Genomic DNA, 27,500 nt, shown 5'->3' on the forward strand with positions numbered 1-27,500 from the left:
ATCTTATCAGAAACACGTTGGATTCCTGGCGAGTTGATTTAGCCTTCTAGGGCAACACAATGACACAAGAGAAGCTGATTTCTATCTAATTATAGACAAGTTGACTAACTAATAGCCTTTATAAGAAGTGATAAGCAGAAACCTTGATAATCAGTCATCCTGTTAAAACATCCTTCCTCTCTCTGACTGTAGCCTTGAAGTGAATTTTCTATATTAGCGAGTTATGGTCAGGAGCATGCCTCTGATTTTCACGTAGTCGGGCGATTGAGGACGCGTTATTAGTAATTGCGGGCGGGTGAGCAAACAGTAATCCTTAGGGTATACTGATAAAAAATGATGTCAACAACGGTAAAGAAATAGACCTTTAAACATTTGATACAGGGACAGAAGGAAACAGAGATTTAAACATTTAATACAGAAGGAAACAGACCTTAAAACATTTAATACAGAAGGAAACAGACCTTAAAACATTTAATACAGAAGGAAACAGACCTTAAAACATTTAATACAGAAGGAAACAGACCTTAAAACATTTAATACAGAGACAGAAGGAAACAGAGATTAAAACATTTAATACAGAAGGAAACAGAGATTTAAACATTTAATACAGAAGGAAACAGACCTTTAAACATTTAATACAGAGACAGAAGGAAACAGACCTTAAAACATTTAATACAGAAGGAAACAGACCTTAAAACATTTAATACAGAAGGAAACAGACCTTTAAACATTTAATACAGAGACAGAAGGAAACAGACCTTAAAACATTTAATACAGAAGGAAACAGACCTTAAAACATTTAATACAGAAGGAAACAGACATTAAAACATTTAATACAGAAGGAAACAGACCTTAAAACATTTAATACAGAAGGAAACAGACATTAAAACATTTAATACAGAAGGAAACAGACCTTAAAACATTTAATACAGAAGGAAACAGACATTAAAACATTTAATACAGAAGGAAACAGACCTTAAAACATTTAATACAGAAGGAAACAGACCTTAAAACATTTAATACAGAAGGAAACAGACCTTTAAACATTTAATACAGAGACAGAAGGAAACAGACATTAAAACATTTAATACAGAGACAGAAGGAAACAGACATTAAAACATTTAATACAGAAGGAAACAGACCTTAAAACATTTAATACAGAAGGAAACAGACCTTAAAACATTTAATACAGAAGGAAACAGACCTTAAAACATTTAATACAGAAGGAAACAGACCTTTAAACATTTAATACAGAGACAGAAGGAAACAGACCTTTAAACATTTAATACAGAGACAGAAGGAAACAGACCTTTAAACATTTAATACAGAGACAGAAGGAAACAGACCTTTAAACATTTAATACAGAAGGAAACAGACCTTTAAACATTTAATACAGAAGGAAACAGAGATTTAAAACATTTAATACAGAGACAGAAGGAAACAGAGATTTAAACATTTGATACAGAGACAGAAGGAAACAGACATTAATGTATCTTTGCTATCCTCTCCCTACTCCCACACACTGAACACACAATGTATTTTCTGAGTAAAGGGCACTAGGGCCAAGTAACACGTACTCTATGACAGTAAAGGAAGTATTTCCAGCTGGAAAAAAATACAGATATAGCTACTTGAACAACATTTAACAAAGCAGTTAACCGTCAATTCCATCAGTTTTGCTGAGGTATTGTTGGGCTACATTTGCTAGCACTAACTTGCATTTGTAGGTGTTTTTAAAAAGCAAAACATTACAATATAATTTTAGAATCATCAACAAATTGGAGGCCAAATGGAATGTGGAATGTATCAAGGGATGTGTTGTTTCTCCTCCGTTTGATTCCACAACAGTAGAGTCGTAGTACAGCTCAGCTCCACCGTACGCAGTCACACCCCCCATCACACAGCCCCGCAGGGGGAATCCAACCCCAGGCCTCTCTCTCTCTCTCTCTGTCTCTCTCTCTCTGTCTCTGTCTCTGTCTCTCTCTCTCTCTCTCTCTCCGCTCCCATGGGGACACTTTGAGCTCTGCCTCGGGCTTACAGTCAGAACAAGGCATCTGCAAGAGGCATCCACTTTAGAAAAACACTTCTGTTGGACTCAGGAGACATGCCAAAAACATTTCTGTTGGACTCAGGAGACATGCCAAAAACATTTCTGTTGGACTCAGGAGACATGCCAAAAACATTTCTGTTGGACTCAGGAGACATGACAAAAACATTTCTGTTGGACTCAGGAGACATGCCAAAAACACTTCTGTTGCACTCAATAGACATGACAAAAACACTTCTGTTGGACTCAATAGACATGACAAAAACACTTCTGTTGGACTCAATAGACATGACAAAAACACTTCTGTTGGACTCAATAGACATGAGTAGGTTGCCCTTTTGGATCCATCAGTCAGGAAAACAGATGTATTTCTGCACTCATGATGTTGGCATTAGTGGTAATGTGTTTTCTCTGTATAGCAGAGCAGACTACAGCGGCTGAAGGCTTCCGCAAAAAGGTTCACCCATAATGACAACCCTATTAAGGAGAGGTCCGGAGGGAAATTGCTTATCATTGAAAATCATTAGTACTGGCTGTGACTGTTGTTGACCTTATTTAGCTGCGCTTTACGTATCATAAACTTCTCCTCAGGTTCTCTGGATACTCTGGCTGGGTTGAATCCCCCCACCTAAATCTCTGTAGCTAGTACAGCACTTAGCTAGCTAGGACCCTGGAAGACCCAGGCCACTCATAGAACAGCAACGTGCTTCTTCTTCATTCTTCTTCCTGTATTTTGTGTATTTTCTTTCTTTATATGTCTGTATGTGTTGGGGTGATTTGTTCCCCAGAAAGCTTTGTAAGCTTTCGTGGCACTTAACTAGCCACGAACCCTCGATGATCTAAAACCCCAGACTACACTGGTTCACAACAGTAAACTGCTTTATTTTTGTTGTTCCCTTCAGGCACAGAAGATTGATGGTCAAACGGTCAAAGATTTAACAGTTGTTATTCTCTCCTTGCTGATTGGCTGGTCATTATCAAGAGAAATAGAGTGCTAAGTTTAGCTACCAAGTTTTAGGAAAACGTACCGAATGGTACCCTGCTCCCTATAAAGTGTACTACGTTTGACCATGGCCCATAATGGACTATGTAGAGGATAGGGTGGCATTTAGGATGCAGGATAACTCCCACTCACCCCTGGTTGTTTAGGATGCAGGATAACTCCCACTCACCCCTGGTTGTTTAGGATGCAGGATAACTCCCACTCACCCCTGGTTGTTTAGGATGCAGGATAACTCACCCCTGGTTGTTTGGGATGCAGGATAACTCCCACTCACCCCTGGTTGTTTAGGATGCAGGATAACTCACCCCTGGTTGTTTAGGATGCAGGATAACTCCCACTCACCCCTGGTTGTTTAGGATGCAGGATAACTCCCACTCACCCCTGGTTGTTTGGGATGCAGGATAACTCCCACTCACCCCTGGTTGTTTAGGATGCAGGATGACTCACCCCTGGTTGTTTAGGATGCAGGATAACTCACCCCTGGTTGTTTAGGATGCAGGATAACTCCCACTCACCCCTGGTTGTTTAGGATGCAGGATAACTCCCACTCACCCCTGGTTGTTTAGGATGCAGGATAACTCCCACTCACCCCTGGTTGTTTAGGATGCAGGATAACTCCCACTCACCCCTGGTTGTTTAGGATGCAGGATAACTCACCCCTGGTTGTTTAGGATGCAGGATGACTCACCCCTGGTTGTTTAGGATGCAGGATAACTCACCCCTGGTTGTTTAGGATGCAGGATAACTCCCACTCACCCCTGGTTGTTTAGGATGCAGGATAACTCCCACTCACCCCTGGTTGTTTGGGATGCAGGATAACTCCCACTCACCCCTGGTTGTTTAGGATGCAGGATAACTCCCACTCACCCCTGGTTGTTTGGGATGCAGGATAACTCCCACTCACCCCTGGTTGTTTAGGATGCAGGATAACTCCCACTCACCCCTGGTTGTTTAGGATGCAGGATAACTCCCACTCACCCTGGTTGTTTAGGATGCAGGACAACTCACCCCTGGTTGTTTAGGATGCAGGATAACTCACCCCTGGTTGTTTAGGATGCAGGATAACTCACCCCTGGTTGTTTGGGATGCAGGATAACTCCCACTCACCCCTGGTTGTTTGGGATGCAGGATAACTCCCACTCACCCCTGGTTGTTTAGGATGCAGGATAACTCCCACTCACCCCTGGTTGTTGCTCATCGCTACAGGGCCACAGACATGGACCACTCTCACAATATCAAAGGGCTTCATGTGGCAAATTTTGTCTACTTCACGCTTAGAAGATTTACAGTCAAACAATTTTTACAATGACTCTCTCTCTGCTGTGGGACCAGGCTGTCCAGACTAATGACTCTCTCTCTGCTGTGGGACCAGGCTGTCCAGACTAATGACTCTCTCTCTGCTGTGGGACCAGGCTGTCCAGACTAATGACTCTCTCTCTGCTGTGGGACCAGGCTGTCCAGACTAATGACTCTCTCTCTGCTGTGGGACCAGGCTGTCTAGACTAATGACTCTCTCTCTCTCTGCTGTGGGACCAGGCTGTCCAGACTAATGACTCTCTCTCTGCTGTGGGACCAGGCTGTCCAGACTAATGACTCTCTCTCTCTCTCTGCTGTGGGACCAGGCTGTCCAGACTAATGACTCTCTCTCTCTCTCTGCTGTGGGACCAGGCTGTCCAGACTAATGACTCTCTCTCTGCTGTGGGACCAGGCTGTCCAGACTAATGACTCTCTCTCTGCTGTGGGACCAGGCTGTCCAGACTAATGACTCTCTCTCTGCTGTGGGACCAGGCTGTCCAGACTAATGACTCTCTCTCTGCTGTGGGACCAGGCTGTCTAGACTAATGACTCTCTCTCTGCTGTGGGACCAGGCTGTCCAGACTAATGACTCTCTCTCTCTCTGCTGTGGGACCAGGCTGTCCAGACTAATGACTCTCTCTCTGCTGTGGGACCAGGCTGTCCAGACTAATGACTCTCTCTCTGCTGTGGGACCAGGCTGTCCAGACTAATGACTCTCTCTCTGCTGTGGGACCAGGCTGTCCAGACTAATGACTCTCTCTCTGCTGTGGGACCAGGCTGTCCAGACTAATGACTCTCTCTCTGCTGTGGGACCAGGCTGTCCAGACTAATGACTCTCTCTCTCTCTGCTGTGGGACCAGGCTGTCCAGACTAATGACTCTCTCTCTGCTGTGGGACCAGGCTGTCCAGACTAATGACTCTCTCTCTGCTGTGGGACCAGGCTGTCCAGACTAATGACTCTCTCTCTCTCTGCTGTGGGACCAGGCTGTCCAGACTAATGACTCTCTCTCTGCTGTGGGACCAGGCTGTCCAGACTAATGACTCTCTCTCTGCTGTGGGACCAGGCTGTCCAGACTAATGACTCTCTCTCTGCTGTGGGACCAGGCTGTCCAGACTAATGACTCTCTCTCTGCTGTGGGACCAGGCTGTCCAGACTAATGACTCTCTCTCTCGCTGTGGGACCAGGCTGTCCAGACTAATGACTCTCTCTCTGCTGTGGGACCAGGCTGTCCAGACTAATGACTCTCTCTCTGCTGTGGGACCAGGCTGTCCAGACTAATGACTCTCTCTCTGCTGTGGGACCAGGCTGTCCAGACTAATGACTCTCTCTCTGCTGTGGGACCAGGCTGTCCAGACTAATGACTCTCTCTCTCTGCTGTGGGACCAGGCTGTCCAGACTAATGACTCTCTCTCTGCTGTGGGACCAGGCTGTCCAGACTAATGACTCTCTCTCTGCTGTGGGACCAGGCTGTCCAGACTAATGACTCTCTCTCTGCTGTGGGACCAGGCTGTCCAGACTAATGACTCTCTCTCTGCTGTGGGACCAGGCTGTCCAGACTAATGACTCTCTCTCTCTCGCTGTGGGACCAGGCTGTCCAGACTAATGACTCTCTCTCTCCTGCTGTGGGACCAGGCTGTCCAGACTAATGACTCTCTCTCTGCTGTGGGACCAGGCTGTCCAGACTAATGACTCTCTCTCTTGCTGTGGGACCAGGCTGTCCAGACTAATGACTCTCTCTCTGCTGTGGGACCAGGCTGTCCAGACTAATGACTCTCTCTCTCTCTGCTGTGGGACCAGGCTGTCCAGACTAATGACTCTCTCTCTCTGCTGTGGGACCAGGCTGTCCAGACTAATGACTCTCTCTCTGCTGTGGGACCAGGCTGTCCAGACTAATGACTCTCTCTCTGCTGTGGGACCAGGCTGTCCAGACTAATGACTCTCTCTCTCTGCTGTGGGACCAGGCTGTCCAGACTAATGACTCTCTCTCTCTGCTGTGGGACCAGGCTGTCCAGACTAATGACTCTCTCTCTGCTGTGGGACCAGGCTGTCCAGACTAATGACTCTCTCTCTGCTGTGGGACCAGGCTGTCCAGACTAATGACTCTCTCTCTGCTGTGGGACCAGGCTGTCCAGACTAATGACTCTCTCTCTGCTGTGGGACCAGGCTGTCCAGACTAATGACTCTCTCTCTGCTGTGGGACCAGGCTGTCCAGACTAATGACTCTCTCTCTGCTGTGGGACCAGGCTGTCCAGACTAATGACTCTCTCTCTGCTGTGGGACCAGGCTGTCCAGACTAATGACTCTCTCTCTGCTGTGGGACCAGGCTGTCCAGACTAATGACTCTCTCTCTCTGCTGTGGGACCAGGCTGTCCAGACTAATGACTCTCTCTCTGCTGTGGGACCAGGCTGTCCAGACTAATGACTCTCTCTCTGCTGTGGGACCAGGCTGTCCAGACTAATGACTCTCTCTCTGCTGTGGGACCAGGCTGTCCAGACTAATGACTCTCTCTCTGCTGTGGGACCAGGCTGTCCAGACTAATGACTCTCTCTCTGCTGTGGGACCAGGCTGTCCAGACTAATGACTCTCTCTCTGCTGTGGGACCAGGCTGTCCAGACTAATGACTCTCTCTCTGCTGTGGGACCAGGCTGTCTAGGCTAATGACTCTCTCTCTCTCTCTCTGCTGTGGGACCAGGCTGCCCAGACTAATGACTCTCTCTCTCTCTGCTGTGGGACCAGGCTGTCCAGACTAATGACTCTCTCTCTGCTGTGGGACCAGGCTGTCCAGACTAATGACTCTCTCTCTCTCTGCTGTGGGACCAGGCTGTCCAGACTAATGACTCTCTCTCTCTGCTGTGGGACCAGGCTGTCCAGACTAATGACTCTCTCTCTGCTGTGGGACCAGGCTGTCCAGACTAATGACTCTCTCTCTGCTGTGGGACCAGGCTGTCCAGACTAATGACTCTCTCTCTGCTGTGGGACCAGGCTGTCCAGACTAATGACTCTCTCTCTGCTGTGGGACCAGGCTGTCCAGACTAATGACTCTCTCTCTGCTGTGGGACCAGGCTGTCCAGACTAATGACTCTCTGTCTGCTGTGGGACCAGGCTGTCCAGACTAATGACTCTCTCTCTGCTGTGGGACCAGGCTGTCCAGACTAATGACTCTCTCTCTGCTGTGGGACCAGGCTGTCTAGACTAATGACTCTCTCTCTGCTGTGGGACCAGGCTGTCCAGACTAATGACTCTCTCTCTGCTGTGGGACCAGGCTGTCCAGACTAATGACTCTCTCTCTGCTGTGGGACCAGGCTGTCCAGACTAATGACTCTCTCTCTGCTGTGGGACCAGGCTGTCCAGACTAATGACTCTCTCTCTGCTGTGGGACCAGGCTGTCCAGACTAATGACTCTCTCTCTCTCTCTGCTGTGGGACCAGGCTGTCCAGACTAATGACTCTCTCTCTGCTGTGGGACCAGGCTGTCCAGACTAATGACTCTCTCTGCTGTGGGACCAGGCTGTCCAGACTAATGACTCTCTCTCTCTCTCTGCTGTGGGACCAGGCTGTCCAGACTAATGACTCTCTCTCTGCTGTGGGACCAGGCTGTCCAGACTAATGACTCTCTCTCTGCTGTGGGACCAGGCTGTCTAGACTAATGACTCTCTCTCTGCTGTGGGACCAGGCTGTCCAGACTAATTAACTACAAAGCTTTGGGGAAACTAACTCACCGCTGATTGGTTATCGTCTCTCCCTACAGGGACGGCCCTGACCAAGGCTCTCCTCAGATTGGTCAGTTCAGTGGGAACACGCCCCAGAAAGCGGTCTATACCACAGCCAATCATGTCCTCATCAAGTTCCACAGTGATTTCAGCACTAGCGGGTTCTTTGTACTTAGTTACCATGGTGAGTATTGCCCTTTTAAAGTTTCTACTTAGTTACCATGGTGAGTAGTGCCCTTTTAAAGTTTCTACTTAGTTACCATGGTGAGTAGTGCCCTTTTAAAGTTTCTACTTAGTTACCATGGTGAGTGTTCCCTGTTAAAGAGAGTGCTTCAGCTGTAATGACTATGATTCAAATGGACCAGTATATTAAATAGAACCCTAGACTGGACGTTGGTAAAATAATGAACTTACAGTCTTTATGAATGTACAGTCTTTATGAATTTACAATCTTTATGAACTTACAGTCTTTATGAACTTACAATCTTTATGAACTTACAGTCTTTATGAATTTACAGTCTTTATGAACTTACAATCTTTATGAACTTACAGTCTTTATGAATTTACAGTCTTTATGAACTTACAGTCTTTATGAACTTACAGTCTTTATGAATTTGCAGTCTTTATGAACTTACAATCTTTATGAACTTACAGTCTTTATGAACTTACAGTCTTTATGAATTTGCAGTCTTTATGAACTTACAATCTTTATGAACATAGTCTTTATGAATTTACAGTCTTTATGAACTTACAATCTTTATGAATTTACAATCTTTATGAATTTACAATCTTTATGAACTTACAGTCTTTATGAATTTACAGTCTTTATGAATTTACAATCTTTATGAATTTACAGTCTTTATGAACTTACAGTCTTTATGAATTTACAGTCTTTATGAATTTACAGTCTTTATGAACTTACAATCTTTATGAATTTACAGTCTTTATGAATTTACAATCTTTATGAACTTACAGTCTTTATGAACTTACAATCTTTATGAACTTACAGTCTTTATGAATTTACAGTCTTTATGAACTTACAGTCTTTATGAACTTACAGTCTTTATGAATTTACAGTCTTTATGAACTTACAATCTTTATGAACTTACCAGTCTTTATGAACTTACAGTCTTTATGAATTTGCAGTCTTTATGAACTTACAATCTTTATGAACATAGTCTTTATGAATTTGCAGTCTTTATGAAATTACAGTCTTTATGAACTTACAGCCTTCATGAACAACCCAGAGGGATCTCAATTGGTCTTTCCTTGATTCCTCTCCTCGCCTCCTTCTCAACCATAATGGAAGGTCCATCCTCTCAGATCTTCTTCTCTGTGTTTTGAGAAGGCGGTAAGGAGGAGAGTGGTTGAAAGGAATAGAGGGAAGCTGAATTAAGCCAAAGAATATCTTGGGCTGCCGAGTGACGCAGCTGTCTAAGGCGCTGCATCTCAGCAGTCCCTGGTTCGAATCCAGGCCGCATCACATCTGGCCGTGATTAGGAGTCCCATAGGGCTGTGCACAATTGGCCTAGTGTCGTCCGGGTTTGGCCGTCATTGTAAATAAGACTTTGTTTTTAACTGACTTGCCTAGTTCATTAAATACTGTAGGAAACACACGAGTCCAGATGAGGCTGATGTATTGATTTCTGTTGTCACCACCTTTATTTATCTGGTTGTATTTCAGTCCATTCTGCTTTCTAGCACCTTGTTGTTCTTATTGTCAGGATTTATACTGATAAAAACCAGGATATCAACAGTCATCTATTCAAATGTTCATTCAAAATGTTCATTTGTTCGTCTTACCACAGTTTGAATTGTCATGCCGTTTTTAATGATCGTGGTGGAGGTTCATAAGCATGATAGCTGGACGTTCTATAGATTTACAGGCTTAGAGGTTTGATCAGCTGACAGGATGCAGGAGGTCTGATTACAGTTTGATGAGTTGACAGGATGCAGGAGGTGTGATTACAGTTTGATGAGTTGACAGGATGCAGGAGGTGTGATTACAGTTTGATGAACTGACAGGATGCAGGAGGTGTGATTACAGTTTGATGAACTGACAGGATGCAGGAGGTCTGATTACAGTTTGATGAGTTGACAGGATGCAGGAGGTGTGATTACAGTTTGATGAGCTGACAGGATGCAGGAGGTATGATTACAGTTTGATGAGCTGACAGGATGCAGAAGGTGTGATTACAGTTTGATGAACTGACAGGATGCAGGAGGTGTGATTACAGTTCGATGAACTGACAGGATGCAGGAGGTGTGATTACAGTTTGATGAACTGACAGGATGAAGGAGGTGTGATTACAGTTTGATGAACTGACAGGATGCAGGAGGTGTGATTACAGTTTGATGAGTTGACAGGATGCAGAAGGTGTGATTACAGTTTGATGAGTTGACAGGATGAAGGAGGTGTGATTACAGTTTGATGAACTGACAGGATGCAGGATGTGTGATTACAGTTTGATGAGCTGATAGGATGCAGGAGGTGTGATTACAGTTTGATGAACTGACAGGATGCAGGAGGTGTGATTACAGTTTGATGAACTGACAGGATGCAGGAGGTGTGATTACAGTTTGATGAGTTGACAGGATGCAGGAGGTGTGATTACAGTTTGATGAGCTGACAGGATGCAGGAGGTATGATTACAGTTTGATGAGCTGACAGGATGCAGAAGGTGTGATTACAGTTTGATGAACTGACAGGATGCAGGAGGTGTGATTACAGTTCGATGAACTGACAGGATGCAGGAGGTGTGATTACAGTTTGATGAACTGACAGGATGAAGGAGGTGTGATTACAGTTTGATGAACTGACAGGATGCAGGAGGTGTGATTACAGTTTGATGAGTTGACAGGATGCAGAAGGTGTGATTACAGTTTGATGAGTTGACAGGATGAAGGAGGTGTGATTACAGTTTGATGAACTGACAGGATGCAGGATGTGTGATTACAGTTTGATGAGCTGACAGGATGAAGGAGGTGTGATTACAGTTAAATGAACTGACAGGATGCAGGAGGTCTGATTACAGTTTGATGAACTGACAGGATGCAGGAGGTCTGATTACAGTTTGATGAACTGACAGGATGCAGGAGGTGTGATTACAGTTCGATGAACTGACAGGATGCAGGAGGTGTGATTACAGTTTGATGAACTGACAGGATAAAGGAGGTGTGATTACAGTTTGATGAACTGACAGGATGAAGGAGGTGTGATTACAGTTTGATGAACTGACAGGATGCAGGAGGTGTGATTACAGTTTGATGAGTTGACAGGATGCAGGAGGTGTGATTACAGTTTGATGAGTTGACAGGATGAAGGAGGTGTGATTACAGTTTGATGAACTGACAGGATGAAGGAGGTGTGATTACAGTTTGATGAACTGACAGGATGCAGGAGGTGTGATTACAGTTTGATGAGTTGACAGGATGCAGGAGGTGTGATTACAGTTTGATGAACTGACAGAATGCAGGAGGAGGTGTGATTACAGTTTGATGAGCTGACAGGATGCAGGAGGTGTGATTACAGTTTGATGAACTGACAGGATGCAGGAAGTGTGATTACAGTTTGATGAACTGACAGGATGCAGGAGGTATGATTACAGTTTGATGAGCTGACAGGATGAAGGTGGTGATGAGCTGACAGGATGCAGGAGGTGTGATTACAGTTTGATGAACTGACAGAATGCAGGAGGAGTGATTACAGTTTGATGAACTGACAGGATGAAGGAGGTGTGATTACAGTTCGATGAACTGACAGGATGAAGGAGGTGTGATTACAGCAAACAGTCGAACACTTGTGTTGATATGTAAGTTAATGTTTACCTTCTATTGTTGTTGTTTATCTCCCTTCACAGCATACCAACTGAGAGTGTGTCAGTCTCCTCCAGCTGTTGCCAACGCAGAAATCCTCACAGAACATGACGAGTTTGAAATAGGTCTGTCCCATTATTACATGTATTTGTTTGGTTGTTTGGTTGCTGGGGGTTGCTGGTTATTTCTCTGTAATCATTCATTGATTCATATCAAAGTGGCGCAGTGCAAGCTGTGTTGCTACAGCAGCTGGTTCAATACCCGTGCCGGCCCCTGACTGGGACACCCATGAGATGGTTTTTGTTTTCTCTCCCTCTAAAAACAGAAATAAATCATTCTAAATAACAGACTGGCTTTATTTACAAATTAGTAACAATGTCTCACCCCCATGTTCAAGAATGGCCTTTTTCTCGCTCATTTTACGTTATTTGAAAACAAAATATTCTCCAAAATATTTAAGGGGCATTGCACTAATAATGGCGCTGACTAGGGAAACGTTCCCTGTTCTGTTCTTAGTGCCAGTCTGCACGTTCAAACTAAAACAATGTAACTAATAATGGCATCTTTATGCTTTCACTAATAAAATAATGCTATACTCTTTCAAATTGCCGATGTTTAAGTTATGGATCCATAACGAATTACTATGGGATAAAATCACGAATTACAGAAATATTGGAACAAAATTGTCTAATGAAGGGAAACAAATTGTTGCTTACTGGGAAATACTCATTCAAACACACATGGTCACGTTGTACAGCATCATTATGGCTATTAGAAGGGCTGTATTCTTACAAATATATTAATAAGAATCCTCCAATCCTCTAAATGTAATTATTGGCGGAGAGTCAAGTCATTGAAAAATATATTTGTAGATATAATGTAGGCCTACCATAGGCGGAATGAGTATTGGTTAGACTAGAATTAGAGTGTGGAAATGTTATGCCCCTTAGATATTAATTTACAATCCTCCAATCCTCTTATTCTGTAGCCTACTCCCGACCGTCATGTTGTACAGCGCCATATTTTACATTCCATCCTATCGGATGTTTTTTTCATTTTTCTCTGAATAGAAACACCATAATATTAATCAAATGAATTAAGTCAAATTTCTTAAAATCAATCCCATGTGCTCTGTTATTACCTAATTTTTTTTCAATTCTCTAGTAATGCCAGTATGGCAGACTATCAAATGCTTCTCAAAGTTGCCCCCTGGTGGTCAAACTAGCACTAACTTGCATTAACGTAAAAAAAAATGGCTGACAATTAAATAACGTGCCACAGAATGCTGCAGCAGCCCGCAAGGTGTGCCGCAGTATGACACAACTTTTAAAGGAGGAACCACTGTATGTTCCAAAACATCCATCTTGTATGCAACAAGGCAATAAAGTAATACAGCAAAAAAACACATCAAAGGAACACATTCTTGCCGTCTAAATGCAAATCTAACACAACACATCTCTGAGTAACTCCCTCCTTATTTTCAAGCATGGTGGTGGCTGCATCATGGTACAGTATGGGTATGCTTGACATCGGCAAATACTGGGGAGTTTTTCAGGAGAGAAAATGGAGCTAAGCACAGGCAAACCCCTAGAGGAAACTCCGGGCCATCCATCTAACTATATTTTAGTTATTTTATTTGTATTAATCTTTTTTTTGTTAAATACCAAAAAATCTTCCATTTTTAAATGACATACTATTTTGTGTAGATTGTTGACCCCCAAAAATTACAATTAAATCAATGTTAATCCCACTTTGTAACAAAATAAAATGTGAAGAAATCCAAGCTCTCTGAATACTTTTGCAAGGCCCTGTACCTTCCAAGTGATGAACTAACATCAAGATACAATGATATGGTTGTTTCAAAGGTACCCCAGCTCTTCATCAGAGTCCATGTTGATAACCCCAGCTCTTCATCAGAGTCCATGTTGATAACCCCAGCTCTTCATCAGAGTCTCCCCCCCCTTTCATCAGAGTCCATGTTGATAACCCCAGCTCTTCATCAGAGTCCATGTTGATAACCCCAGCTCTTCATCAGAGTCCATGTTGATAACCCCAGCTCTTCATCAGAGTCCATGTTGATAACCCCAGCTCTTCATCAGAGTCCATGTTGATAACCCCAGCTCTTCATCAGAGTCCATGTTGATAACCCCAGCTCTTCATCAGAGTGTCCATGTTGATAATACCTTGATGGCTACAGTATTGTCTTCAGACTTGGGTTCAAATAGTATTTGATTTATTACAAATACTTTAGCTGTGCTTGGTTGAGCTGGCCTGGCATCTGATTATATCAAGCCAGGTCTGATAGTGTTGTATCAAGCCAGGTCTGATAGTGTTGTATCAAGACAGGTCTGATAGTGTTATATCAAGCCAGGTCTGATAGTGTTGTATCAAGCCAGGTCTGATAGTGATGTATCAAGCCAGGTCTGATAGTGATGTATCAAGCCAGGTCTGATAGTGTTGTATCAAGCCAGGTCTGATAGTGATGTATCAAGCCAGGTCTGATAGTGTTATATCAAGCCAGGTCTGATAGTGTTGTATCAAGCCAGGTCTGATAGTGATGTATCAAGCCAGGTCTGATAGTGTTGTATCAAGCCAGGTCTGGTAGTCGATGTATCAAGCCAGGTCTGATAGTGTTGTATCAAGCCAGTCTGATAGTGATGTATCAAGCCAGGTCTGATAGTGTTGTATCAAGCCAGGTCTGGTAGTGATGTATCAAGACAGGTCTGGTAGTGTTGTATCAAGCCAGGTCTGATAGTGTTGTATCAAGCCAGGTCTGATAGTGATGTATCAAGCCAGGTCTGATAGTGTTGTATCAAGCCAGGTCTGATAGTGATGTATCAAGACAGGTCTGGTAGTGTTGTATCAAGCCAGGTCTGATAGTGATGTATCAAGCCAGGTCTGGTAGTGATGTATCAAGCCAGGTCTGATAGTGTTATATCAAGCCAGGTCTGATAGTGTTGTATCAAGCCAGGTCTGATAGTGTTGTATCAAGCCAGGTCTGATAGTGTTGTATCAAGCCAGGTCTGATAGTGTTATATCAAGCCAGGTCTGATAGTGTTGTATCAAGCCAGGTCTGATAGTGTTGTATCAAGCCAGGTCTGATAGTGTTGTATCAAGCCAGGTCTGGTAGTGATGTATCAAGCCAGGTCTGATAGTGTTGTATCAAGCCAGGTCTGATAGTGTTATATCAAGCCAGGTCTGATAGTGATGTATCAAGCCAGGTCTGATAGTGTTGTATCAAGCCAGGTCTGATAGTGATGTATCAAGCCAGGTCTGATAGTGTTGTATCAAGCCAGTCTGATAGTGTTGTATCAAGCCAGGTCTGATAGTGTTATATCAAGACAGGTCTGGTAGTGTTCAGTGATGTCCATGCCTCCTATCTGAAAGTGTGTGTGTGTGTGTGTGTGTGTGTGTGTGTGTGTGTGTGTGTGTGTGTGTGTGTGTGTGTGTGTGTGTGTGTGTGTGGTTCCTCCAGGGGACATCATCCGGTACCAGTGCCTGCCAGGGTTCACCCTGCTGGGCTCGGAGATCCTGACGTGCAGGCTGGGGGAGAGGCTCCAGATGGACGGCCCTCCACCTCTTTGTCAAGGTTAGCATCGGCTGCATCTGTAACGGCATCCTATCCCCTATGTAGTACACTGCCTTTTGACCAGGGGTCATAGATAGACCAGGTCATTTAGTGTTGGCAGATCTAGAGAGGGAATATGATGCCATAGTGAGTACAGACACATTGTCCTGGGCTACATACATCATTTACCATCAGAAGTTATCTGTCTCCAGTCCTGAGAAAGGACCTGATATATACAGTAACCATCATTTACCATCAGAAGTTATCTGTCTCCAGTCCTGAGGAAGGAGATGATATATACAGTAACCATCATTTACCATCAGAAGTTATCTGTCTCCAGTCCTGAGGAAGGAGATGATATATACAGTAACCATCATTTACCATCAGAAGTTATCTGTCTCCAGTACTGAGAAAGGACCTGATATATACAGTAACCATCATTTACCATCAGAAGTTATCTGTCTCCAGTCCTGAGGAAGGAGATGATATATACAGTAACCATCATTTACCATCAGAAGTTATCTGTCTCCAGTCCTGAGGAAAGAGATGATATATACAGTAACCATCATTTACCATCAGAAGTTATCTGTCTCCAGTCCTGAGGAAGGAGATGATATATACAGTAACCATCATTTACCATCAGAAGTTATCTGTCTCCAGTCCTGAGGAAGGAGATGATATATACAGTAACCATCATTTACCATCAGAAGTTATCTGTCTCCAGTCCTGAGGAAGGAGATGATATATACAGTAACCATCATTTACCATCAGAAGTTATCTGTCTCCAGTCCTGAGGAAGGTGCTGATATATACAGTAACCATCATTTACCATCAGAAGTTATCTGTCTCCAGTCCTGAGGAAGGTGCTGATATATACAGTAACCATCATTTACCATCAGAAGTTATCTGTCTCCAGTCCTGAGGAAGGAGATGATATATACAGTAACCATCATTTACCATCAGAAGTTATCTGTCTCCAGTACTGAGAAAGGTGCTGATATATACAGTAACCATCATTTACCATCAGAAGTTATCTGTCTCCACTGAGAAAGGAGATGATATATACAGTAACCATCATTTACCATCAGAAGTTATCTGTCTCCACTGAGAAAGGAGATGATATATACAGTAACCATCATTTACCATCAGAAGTTATCTGTCTCCACTGAGAAAGGAGATGATATATACAGTAACCATCATTTACCATCAGAAGTTATCTGTCTCCAGTCCTGAGGAAGGAGATGATATATACAGTAACCATCATTTACCATCAGAAGTTATCTGTCTCCAGTCCTGAGAAAGGACCTGATATATACAGTAACCATCATTTACCATCAGAAGTTATCTGTCTCCAGTCCTGAGGAAGGAGATGATATATACAGTAACCATCATTTACCATCAGAAGTTATCTGTCTCCAGTCCTGAGGAAGGTGCTGATATATACAGTAACCATCATTTACCATCAGAAGTTATCTGTCTCCAGTCCTGAGGAAGGTGCTGATATATACAGTAACCATCATTTACCATCAGAAGTTATCTGTCTCCAGTCCTGAGGAAGGTGCTGATATATACAGTAACCATCATTTACCATCAGAAGTTATCTGTCTCCAGTCCTGAGGAAGGACCTGATATATACAGTAACCATCATTTACCATCAGAAGTTATCTGTCTCCAGTCCTGAGGAAGGTGCTGATATATACAGTAACCATCATTTACCATCAGAAGTTATCTGTCTCCAGTCCTGAGGAAGGAGATGATATATACAGTAACCATCATTTACCATCAGAAGTTATCTGTCTCCAGTCCTGAGGAAGGAGATGATATATACAGTAACCATCATTTACCATCAGAAGTTATCTGTCTCCAGTCCTGAGGAAGGAGATGATATATACAGTAACCATCATTTACCATCAGAAGTTATCTGTCTCCAGTCCTGAGAAAGGAGATGATATATACAGTAACCATCATTTACCATCAGAAGTTATCTGTCTCCAGTCCTGAGGAAGGTGCTGATATATAAACAGCTGTCTTCCATTGGGGATTATTATTATTTTATAGTGCTACCAAGGGACAAAGCTAGTACAGTGACCCAGTACTCTGTTCCCTGAGGCCCTGTTCCCGTCTCACACTAAATGGGGTTTTTCATTGCACATTATTATTACACTGTAATTTCCAGTCACAGTCAGTCACACCCACAGTCACAGTCACAGCAACAGTCACAGCAACAGTCACAGCCACAGTCACACCCACAGTCACACCCACAGTCACAGTCACAGCAACAGTTACAGCCACAGTCACACCCACAGTCACAGCAACAGTTACAGCCACAGTCACACCCACAGTCACAGTCACAACCACAGTCACAGCAACAGCCACAATCACAGCAACAGCCACAACCACAGTCACAGCAACAGCCACAGTCACAGTCACAGCAACAGTTACAGCCACAGTCACACCCACAGTCACAGTCACAACCACAGTCACAGCAACAGCCACACCCACAGTCACACCCACAGTCACAGTCACAGCAACAGTCACAGCCACAGTCACACCCACAGTCACACCCACAGTCACAGTCACAGCAACAGTTACAGCCACAGTCACACCCACAGTCACAGTCACAGCAACAGTTACAGCCACAGTCACACCCACAGTCACAGTCACAACCACAGTCACAGCAACAGCCACAATCACAGCAACAGCCACAACCACAGTCACAGCAACAGCCACAGTCACAGTCACAGCCACAGTCACACCCACAGTCACAGCAACAGTCACAGCCACAGTCACAGCCACAGTCACAGTCACAACCACAGTCACAGCAACAGCCACAGTCACAGCCACAGTCACAACCACAGTCACAACCACAGTCACAGTCACAACCACAGTCACAGCAACAGCAACAGCCACAGTCACAACCACAGTCACAACCACAGTCACAGCAACAGCCACAGTCACACCCACAGTCACACCCACTGTAACTCCCACTGTCACAGCCACAGTCACAGCCACAGCCACAGCCACAGTCACCGTCACAGCCACAGCCACAGTCACAGCAACAGCCACAACCACAGTCACAGTCACAGCAACAGCCACAGTCACAGCAACAGCCACAGTCACAGCAACAGTCACAGCAACAGTCCCAGCCACAGTCACAGTCCCAGTCACAGCAACAGCCACAGTCACAGCCACAGTCCCAGCCACAGTCCCAGCCACAGTCCCAGCCACAGTCCCAGTCCCAGCCACAGTCCCAGCCACAGTCACAGCAACAGTCACAGCCACAGCCACAGTCACAGCAACAGCCACAGTCACACCCACAGTCACAGCCATAGTCACAGCCCCAGCCCCATCCACAGCCCCATCCACAGCCCCATCCACAGCCCCAGCCCCATCCACAGCCCCATCCACAGCGACAGCCCCATCCACAGCCCCCTCCACAGCCCCAGTCCCAGTCACAGCCCCACAGTCACAGCCCCACAGTCACAGCCCCACAGTCACAGCCGCATCCACAGCCCCACAGTCACAGCCCTATCCACAGCCACAGCCCCATCCACAGCCCCATCCACAGCCCCAGCCCCATCCACAGCCCCATCCACAGCCCCAGCCCCATCCACAGCCCCAGCCACAGCCCCATCCACAGCCCCAGCCTCATCCACAGCCCCATCCACAGCCCCAGCCACAGCCCCAGCCCCATCCACAGCCCCATCCACAGCCCCAGCCTCATCCACAGCCCCAGCCCCATCCACAGCCACAGCCCCATCCACAGCCCCATCCACAGCCCCATCCACAGCCACAGCCCCATCCACAGCCCCATCCACAGCCCCAGCCCCATCCACAGTCCCAGCCCCATCCACAGCCCCATCCACAGCCCCATCCACAGCCCATCCACAGCCCCATCCACAGCCCATCCACAGCCCCATCCACAGCCCCATCCACAGCCCCATCGTCAGCCCCATCCACAGCCCTATCCACAGCCACAGCCCCATCCACAGCCCCATCCACAGCCCCAGCCCCATCCACAGCCCCATCCACAGCCCCAGCCCCATCCACAGCCCCAGCCACAGCCCCATCCACAGCCCCAGCCTCATCCACAGCCCCATCCACAGCCCCAGCCACAGCCCCAGCCCCATCCACAGCCCCATCCACAGCCCCAGCCTCATCCACAGCCCCAGCCCCATCCACAGCCACAGCCCCATCCACAGCCCCATCCACAGCCCCATCCACAGCCACAGCCCCATCCACAGCCCCATCCACAGCCCCAGCCCCATCCACAGTCCCAGCCCCATCCACAGCCCCAGTCACAGTCACAGTGGACAGATTGCTTTATTTTTCTCTTTCTGCTTTCTTCCCTCCATTTTCTCTTTTACCTCTGTCCTTTCTTTCCTTTCACTTCACTCTGTCCTCTCACTTCAATCTGTCATTTCACTTCACTCTGTCCTCTTTGTCCTTTCACTCCCTCTCCCTCTCTCTCCCCTCTCTCTCCTCTCTTCCTTCTCCTCTCTTCCCTACCTCCTCTCTTCCCTACCTCCTCTCTTCCCTCTCCCTCTCTCTCTCCATTTCCTCTTTTACCTCTGTCCTCTCCTTTCTCCTCAAAATGTCCTCATCCTCCTCTCTTCCCTCTCCCTCTCTCTCCTCTCTTCCCTCTCCCTATCTTTCCTCTCTTCCTTCTCTCTCTCTCTCTCTCTCTCTCTCTCTCTCTCCTTTCTTTCCTCTCCTTTTATCCATCTCTTTCCACCCACAGTACAATGTCCTGCTAACGAGGTCCGCTTCGACTCTACGGGGGTGATCCTGAGTCCTGGCTACCCAGACAGTTACCACAACCTCCAGACGTGTTCCTGGCTCATCAACGTAGAGAAGGGCTACAACATCACCCTCCACTTCCAGCTCTTCCAGACAGAGAAGGAGTTTGACATCCTGGAGATATTTGACGGTGGGACATTTATCAACATTGCTTAGTATCGCAGTTAATCCTCTCTCTTCACATCTCTCATCTCCGGATAACTTGTAAAAATGACCATAGATTTTATCTGTCATGTAAAAGGCTTTGGATAACGAATCCCTCAGCCATTAATTGTATGCGTTTTTAAACTCAGACCTTACTCCAAGCACCCTTCCAAGCACCCTTCCAAGCACCCTTCCATACACCCTTCCGAGCACCCTTGTACTAATCCTAAATGCCAGATTACTTTACCTAAGTAAACTATCACTTTCAACCAGGGGGCGGAACTTTCACTGTGGATGGAGGTGGGGGGTGGGGGGGCATGCCCCCCCCCATTCAGATATTTGTCCCTCCAAGTTTTATCATTGAAACAAAACAAGGCAACAGTTTGCTTTAGGACCATGCGGATGCTTCTGATAGGTTGTTTGGAGTGTTTATCCAACAAAAAATGTAATAACAAATAATGATAATAATAAAACAGTTATGTCCCCCCCACTTCTAAAACCAAAGTTGCACCTCTGCTTACAACAAATGTTCCCTCTAATTGTTTGGAGCACTGAGCAAATTTTAGGTCTTGTGAGTGGAAACTTGAAAGTTGTGAGAATGTTTCACATGGACAATTTCACATGGAAATAGCTTTTGATTTCTATAATATAGCCTACAGTAGCCTACATGTGGTTTTCAGTGCAGGCCTACACTGCATGAGACTTTTAAAACGTTTTTACATTATGAAGGACATTAATGAATGATTTTATGTAATGGTCTGTAAGACCATGGGCCAAATAGGTGAATGTAAATTGCATTGTATTGTATGATGCAAGTAACCACTTTAAAAAAATAAAAGTTATTATTATTACCATACAGGGAATTAGACAATGTAGGCTACACCTCTGACTATTGGTTTATTTGCACATTCAAGCCTGTCTCAAAATACAAATCTGTCCCTTTAATTTTTACTTGACTGGCTTTTCAAAGACAGCTTGTAATGTAGCCTAGACGTTTTGCGCTCTTGTAGGAAGCAGTAACTCCCCATTGTTAACCTATACTTCTCTATAACTGGGCTGACATCTCGCTAAATAACAAAGAATATCAACATACGGGCCACACGCGGCTCTGCGCTCTGATCTGAAAAGCGCAGACACTCGCGAGTGATTGAAAGACCTCTCGCCAATCAATATACTTCTACTCCGTTGCTGTCTGGCTCTGCCTACAACAAAATCACAGACTCAATCTTGCAAAAGTTAGATTTGGTTTGTTGCATTGAAAATGGGCTGATATAATGCTGTTTCAATCAAAGAAAAAAACGTTGATCTACAGTATATAGTAGAAACTAATTGGGCGAACTCAGTGAAGTTGGATCTCTGTGCAGCCTGCCTTTGCTTCTGCTCATCAGTCCTGCAGGAGGTGCACCGCCGGGCAAGCGCGAAGTTTAAAGGGAACATTACTTACAAAGATTGTAAAATTGAGTCAACCCTACTTTTATTGAGGTCTAAGTCATAGCAATCTGGCTATTTGCTAGTGTAATTGATTACTTAAAGATGAATAAACCCAGCCACTGCAAGGTCGAACGAATCCAACGAATCATGCTTTGAATTCCAAAAGAGGAGTTAGCCAAGGCCCCACCAGCCAACAAGTGTGGTTATACTGTATGTTATACACTACATGTTATACACTACATGTTATACACTACATGTTATACAGTATATGTTATACACTACATGTTATACACTACATGTTATACACTACATGATATACACTACATGTTATACACTACATGATATACACTACATGTTATACAGTATATGTTATATAGTACATGATATACACTACATGATATACAGTATATGTTATATAGTACATGATATACACTACATGTTATACACTACATGTTATACAGTATATGTTATATAGTACATGATATACACTACATGTTATACAGTACATGTTATATAGTACATGATATACACTACATGTTATACACTACATGTTATACAGTATATGTTATATAGTACATGATATACACTACATGTTATACACTACATGTTATACAGATATGTTATATAGTACATGATATACACTACATGTTATACAGATATGTTATATAGTACATGATATACACTACATGTTATACACTACATGTTATACAGTATATGTTATATAGTACATGATATACACTACATGTTATACAGTATATGTTATATAGTACATGATATACACTACATGTTATACAGTATATGTTATATAGTACATGATATACACTACATGTTATACAGTATATGTTATATAGTACATGATATACACTACATGTTATACAGTATATGTTATATAGTACATGATATACACTACATGTTATACAGTACATGTTATATAGTACATGATATACACTACATGTTATACACTACATGATATACACTACATGTTATACACTACATGATATACACTACATGTTATACAGTATATGTTATATAGTACATGATATACACTACATGTTATACAGTATATGTTATATAGTACATGATATACACTACATGTTATACACTACATGATATACACTACATGTTATACACTACATGATATACACTACATGTTATACACTACATGATATACACTACATGATATACACTACATGATATACAGTATATGTTATATAGTACATGATATACACTACATGTTATACACTACATGATATACACTACATGTTATACACTACATGATATACAGTATATGTTATATACTACATGATATACACTACATGATATACACTACATGTTATACAGTATATGTTATATAGTACATGATATACACTACATGTTATACACTACATGATATACACTACATGTTATACACTACATGATATACACTACATGTTATACAGTATATGTTATATAGTACATGATATACACTACATGTTATACAGTATATGTTATATAGTACATGACATACACTACATGTTATACAGTATATGTTATATAGTACATGATATACACTACATGTTATACAGTATATGTTATATAGTACATGATATACACTACATGATATACACTACATGTTATACACTACATGATATACACTACATGTTATACACTACATGATATACACTACATGTTATACAGTATATGTTATACACTACATGATATAGAGTACATGTTATACACTACATGTTATACACTACATGTTATACACTACATGTTATACACTACATGATATACACTACATGTTATACAGTATATGTTATATAGAACATGTTATACACTACATGATATACACTACATGATATACACTACATGATATACACTACATGATATACACTACATGTTATACACTACATGTTATACAGTACATGTTTTTACAGTACATGTTATACAGTACATGTTTTTACAGTATATGTTATATAGTATATGTTATATTGTACATGTTTTTACAGTATATATTATACAGTACATGTTTTTACAGTATATGTTATATAGTACATGTTATACAGTGCATGTTATACAGTATATGTTATACAGTACATGTTATGCAGTATATGTTATACAGTACATGTTATGCAGTATATGTTATATAACACTCTTGGAGGGAATGTTCCACCTATTAACTATCCAACCTCTAATGATGTCACACCGTGTGTTTTCTGTGTTTGTGGAGCCAGAAAATTCACCTGAAACACCATTATTTTATACACTCAATTCTCTTCCCTCTGCCTTTGTCTCTGTCTCTCTGTGTCTTGGTCCTAACATGTCTCTGTCCTAACAGGTCCTAACATCTCTCTGTCCTAACAGGTCCTAACATCTCTCTGTGTCTCTGTCCTAACAGGTCCTAACATCTCTCTGTCCTAACAGGTCCTAACGTCTCTCTGTGTCTCTGTCCTAACAGGTCCTAACGTCTCTCTGTGTCTCTGTCCTAACAGGTCCTAACATCTCTCTGTGTCTCTGTCCTAACAGGTCCTAACGTCTCTCTGTGTCTCTGTCCTAACAGGTCCTAACATCTCTCTGTGTCTCTGTCCTAACAGGTCCTAACATCTCTCTGTGTCTCTGTCCTAACAGGTCCTAACGTCTCTCTGTGTCTCTGTCCTAACAGGTCCTAACGTCTCTCTGTGTCTCTGTCCTAACAGGTCCTAACATCTCTCTGTGTCTCTGTCCTAACAGGTCCTAACATCTCTCTGTCCTAACAGGTCCTAACATCTCTCTGTGTCTCTGTCCTAACAGGTCCTAACATCTCTCTGTGTCTCTGTCCTAACAGGTCCTAACATCTCTCTGTCCTAACAGGTCCTAACATCTCTCTGTTTCTCCGTCCTAACAGGTCCTAACGTCTCTCTGTGTCTCTGTCCTAACAGGTCCTAACATCTCTCTGTCCTAACAGGTCCTAACATCTCTCTGTGTCTCTGTCCTAACAGGTCCTAACATCTCTCTGTCCTAACAGGTCCTAACATCTCTCTGTGTCTCTGTCCTAACAGGTCCTAACATCTCTATGTGTCTCTGTCCTAACAGGTCCTAACATCTCTCTGTGTCTCTGTCCTAACAGGTCCTAACATCTCTCTGTGTCTCTGTCCTAACAGGTCCTAACGTCTCTCTGTCTTAACAGGCCCTAACAGGTCCTAACATCTCTCTGTCTTAACAGGTCCTAACGTCTCTCTGTGTCTCTGTCCTAACAGGTCCTAACATCTCTCTGTCCTAACAGGTCCTAACGTCTCTCTGTGTCTCTGTCCTAACAGGTCCTAACATCTCTCTGTCCTAACAGGTCCTAACATCTCTCTGTGTCTCTGTCCTAACAGGTCCTAACGTCTCTCTGTGTCTCTGTCCTAACAGGTCCTAACATCTCTCTGTCCTAACAGGTCCTAACATCTCTCTGTGTCTCTGTCCTAACAGGTCCTAACATCTCTCTGTCCTAACAGGTCCTAACATCTCTCTGTGTCTCTGTCCTAACAGGTCCTAACATCTCTATGTGTCTCTGTCCTAACAGGTCCTAACATCTCTCTGTGTCTCTGTCCTAACAGGTCCTAACATCTCTCTGTGTCTCTGTCCTAACAGGTCCTAACGTCTCTCTGTCTTAACAGGCCCTAACAGGTCCTAACATCTCTCTGTCTTAACAGGTCCTAACGTCTCTCTGTGTCTCTGTCCTAACAGGTCCTAACATCTCTCTGTCCTAACAGGTCCTAACGTCTCTCTGTGTCTCTGTCCTAACAGGTCCTAACATCTCTCTGTCCTAACAGGTCCTAACATCTCTCTGTCCTAACAGGTCCTAACATCTCTCTGTTTCTCCGTCCTAACAGGTCCTAACGTCTCTCTGTGTCTCTGTCCTAACAGGTCCTAACATCTCTCTGTCCTAACAGGTCCTAACATCTCTCTGTGTCTCTGTCCTAACAGGTCCTAACATCTCTCTGTCCTAACAGGTCCTAACATCTCTCTGTGTCTCTGTCCTAACAGGTCCTAACATCTCTATGTGTCTCTGTCCTAACAGGTCCTAACATCTCTCTGTGTCTCTGTCCTAACAGGTCCTAACATCTCTCTGTGTCTCTGTCCTAACAGGTCCTAACGTCTCTCTGTCTTAACAGGCCCTAACAGGTCCTAACATCTCTCTGTCTTAACAGGTCCTAACGTCTCTCTGTGTCTCTGTCCTAACAGGTCCTAACATCTCTCTGTCCTAACAGGTCCTAACGTCTCTCTGTGTCTCTGTCCTAACAGGTCCTAACATCTCTCTGTCCTAACAGGTCCTAACATCTCTCTGTGTCTCTGTCCTAACAGGTCCTAACGTCTCTCTGTGTCTCTGTCCTAACAGGTCCTAACATCTCTCTGTCCTAACAGGTCCTAACATCTCTCTGTGTCTCTGTCCTAACAGGTCCTAACATCTACAGCCAGAGCCTGGCGTCCCTCAGCGGTGACATCACCACGCCCTTTAACCTCACGACCTCTGGTCATCAGTTGCTTCTGCGCTGGTCGTCTGACCACGGCACCAACAGGAAGGGCTTCCACGTCAGATATGTGGGTGAGTATCAAAGTATGTATCCTGTTAATAATAACTTTCCTTCAACCAGCATGTCTTCATTCACCCCTCTCTACTACACAACCAATAGGAGTCATTAACATCATGCTACAGGGCCCCACCAGAAATAGACTGGCCATTGGGCAGTTCTGGCAAATGCCAGATGTGCTGGTCCATCTTTAGCCCAGTGGGCCGGTCTAAATCGGGGGTTTTGGTCTAATAATGGGGTCAGGGAGGTCAAAATAGGCCGATGTGTTAGAAATGCATGGGCCGATTTCTGATCCCAGGCCATCCCTGATCCCAGTCCATCCCTGATCCCAGTCCATCCCTGATCCCAGTCCATCCCTGATCCCAGTCCATCCCTGATCCCAGTCCATCCCTGATCCCAGTCCATCCCTGATCCCAGTCCATCCCTGATCCCAGTCCATCCCTGATCCCAGTCCGTCCCTGATCCCAGTCCGTCCCTGATCCCAGTATATCCCTGATCCCAGTATACCCCTGATCACAGTCCATCCCTGATCCCAGTATATCCCTGATCCCAGTCCATCCCTGATCCCAGTCCATCCCTGATCCCAGTATATCCCTGATCCCAGTATATCCCTGAGCCCTGTCCGTCCCTGATCCCAGTATATCCCTGATCCCAGTATATCCCTGGGACCCGTCCATCCGTGGGCCCTGTCTGTCCCTGATCCCAGTCCTCCCTGGGCCCCATACATCCTTGGGCCCCATTACTGAAAACAAACTAGCCTGTAGGATTCCCTACTAATTCCTTACAGAGCAGGAATTGGTCTAGCCATCAGCATCATCACTGTGTTGTGATGAAATCCCTGGCCACTTTAATAATGAAACACTGGCAACTGTAATAATGTTTACATACTGCTTTACTCATCTCATATGTATATACTGTATTCTATTCTATTCTACTGTATCTCAGCCTATGCCAATCTGACATTGCTCATCCAAATATTTATATATTCTTAATTCCGTTCCTTTTACTTTAGATTTGTGTGTATTGTGAAATTGTTAGATATTATTTGTCAGATATTACCGCACTGTTGGAGCTAGAAACACAAGGATTTCGCTACATATAACATCTGCTAAACACGTGTATGTGACCAATAAACACGTGTATGTCTACTGT

The 27,500-nt window shown here is 44.1% G+C and overlaps 1 protein-coding gene across 1 annotated transcript in view; it reads left to right on the forward strand.

Annotated features, from left to right (window-relative positions):
• LOC106592657 (CUB and sushi domain-containing protein 3) overlaps nt 1-27,500 on the forward strand; it is a 500,234-nt gene that overhangs the window by 333,690 nt on the left and 139,044 nt on the right. Inside the window, 5 exon segments of the mRNA XM_045696358.1 lie at nt 8,096-8,241; nt 11,918-11,998; nt 15,349-15,462; nt 20,183-20,371; nt 26,216-26,362. Coding sequence (XP_045552314.1) covers nt 8,096-8,241; nt 11,918-11,998; nt 15,349-15,462; nt 20,183-20,371; nt 26,216-26,362 — 677 coding nt within the window.

This window comes from Salmo salar, chromosome ssa02 (assembly GCF_905237065.1).
Source record: "Salmo salar chromosome ssa02, Ssal_v3.1, whole genome shotgun sequence".
Lineage (NCBI taxonomy): Eukaryota > Metazoa > Chordata > Actinopteri > Salmoniformes > Salmonidae > Salmo > Salmo salar.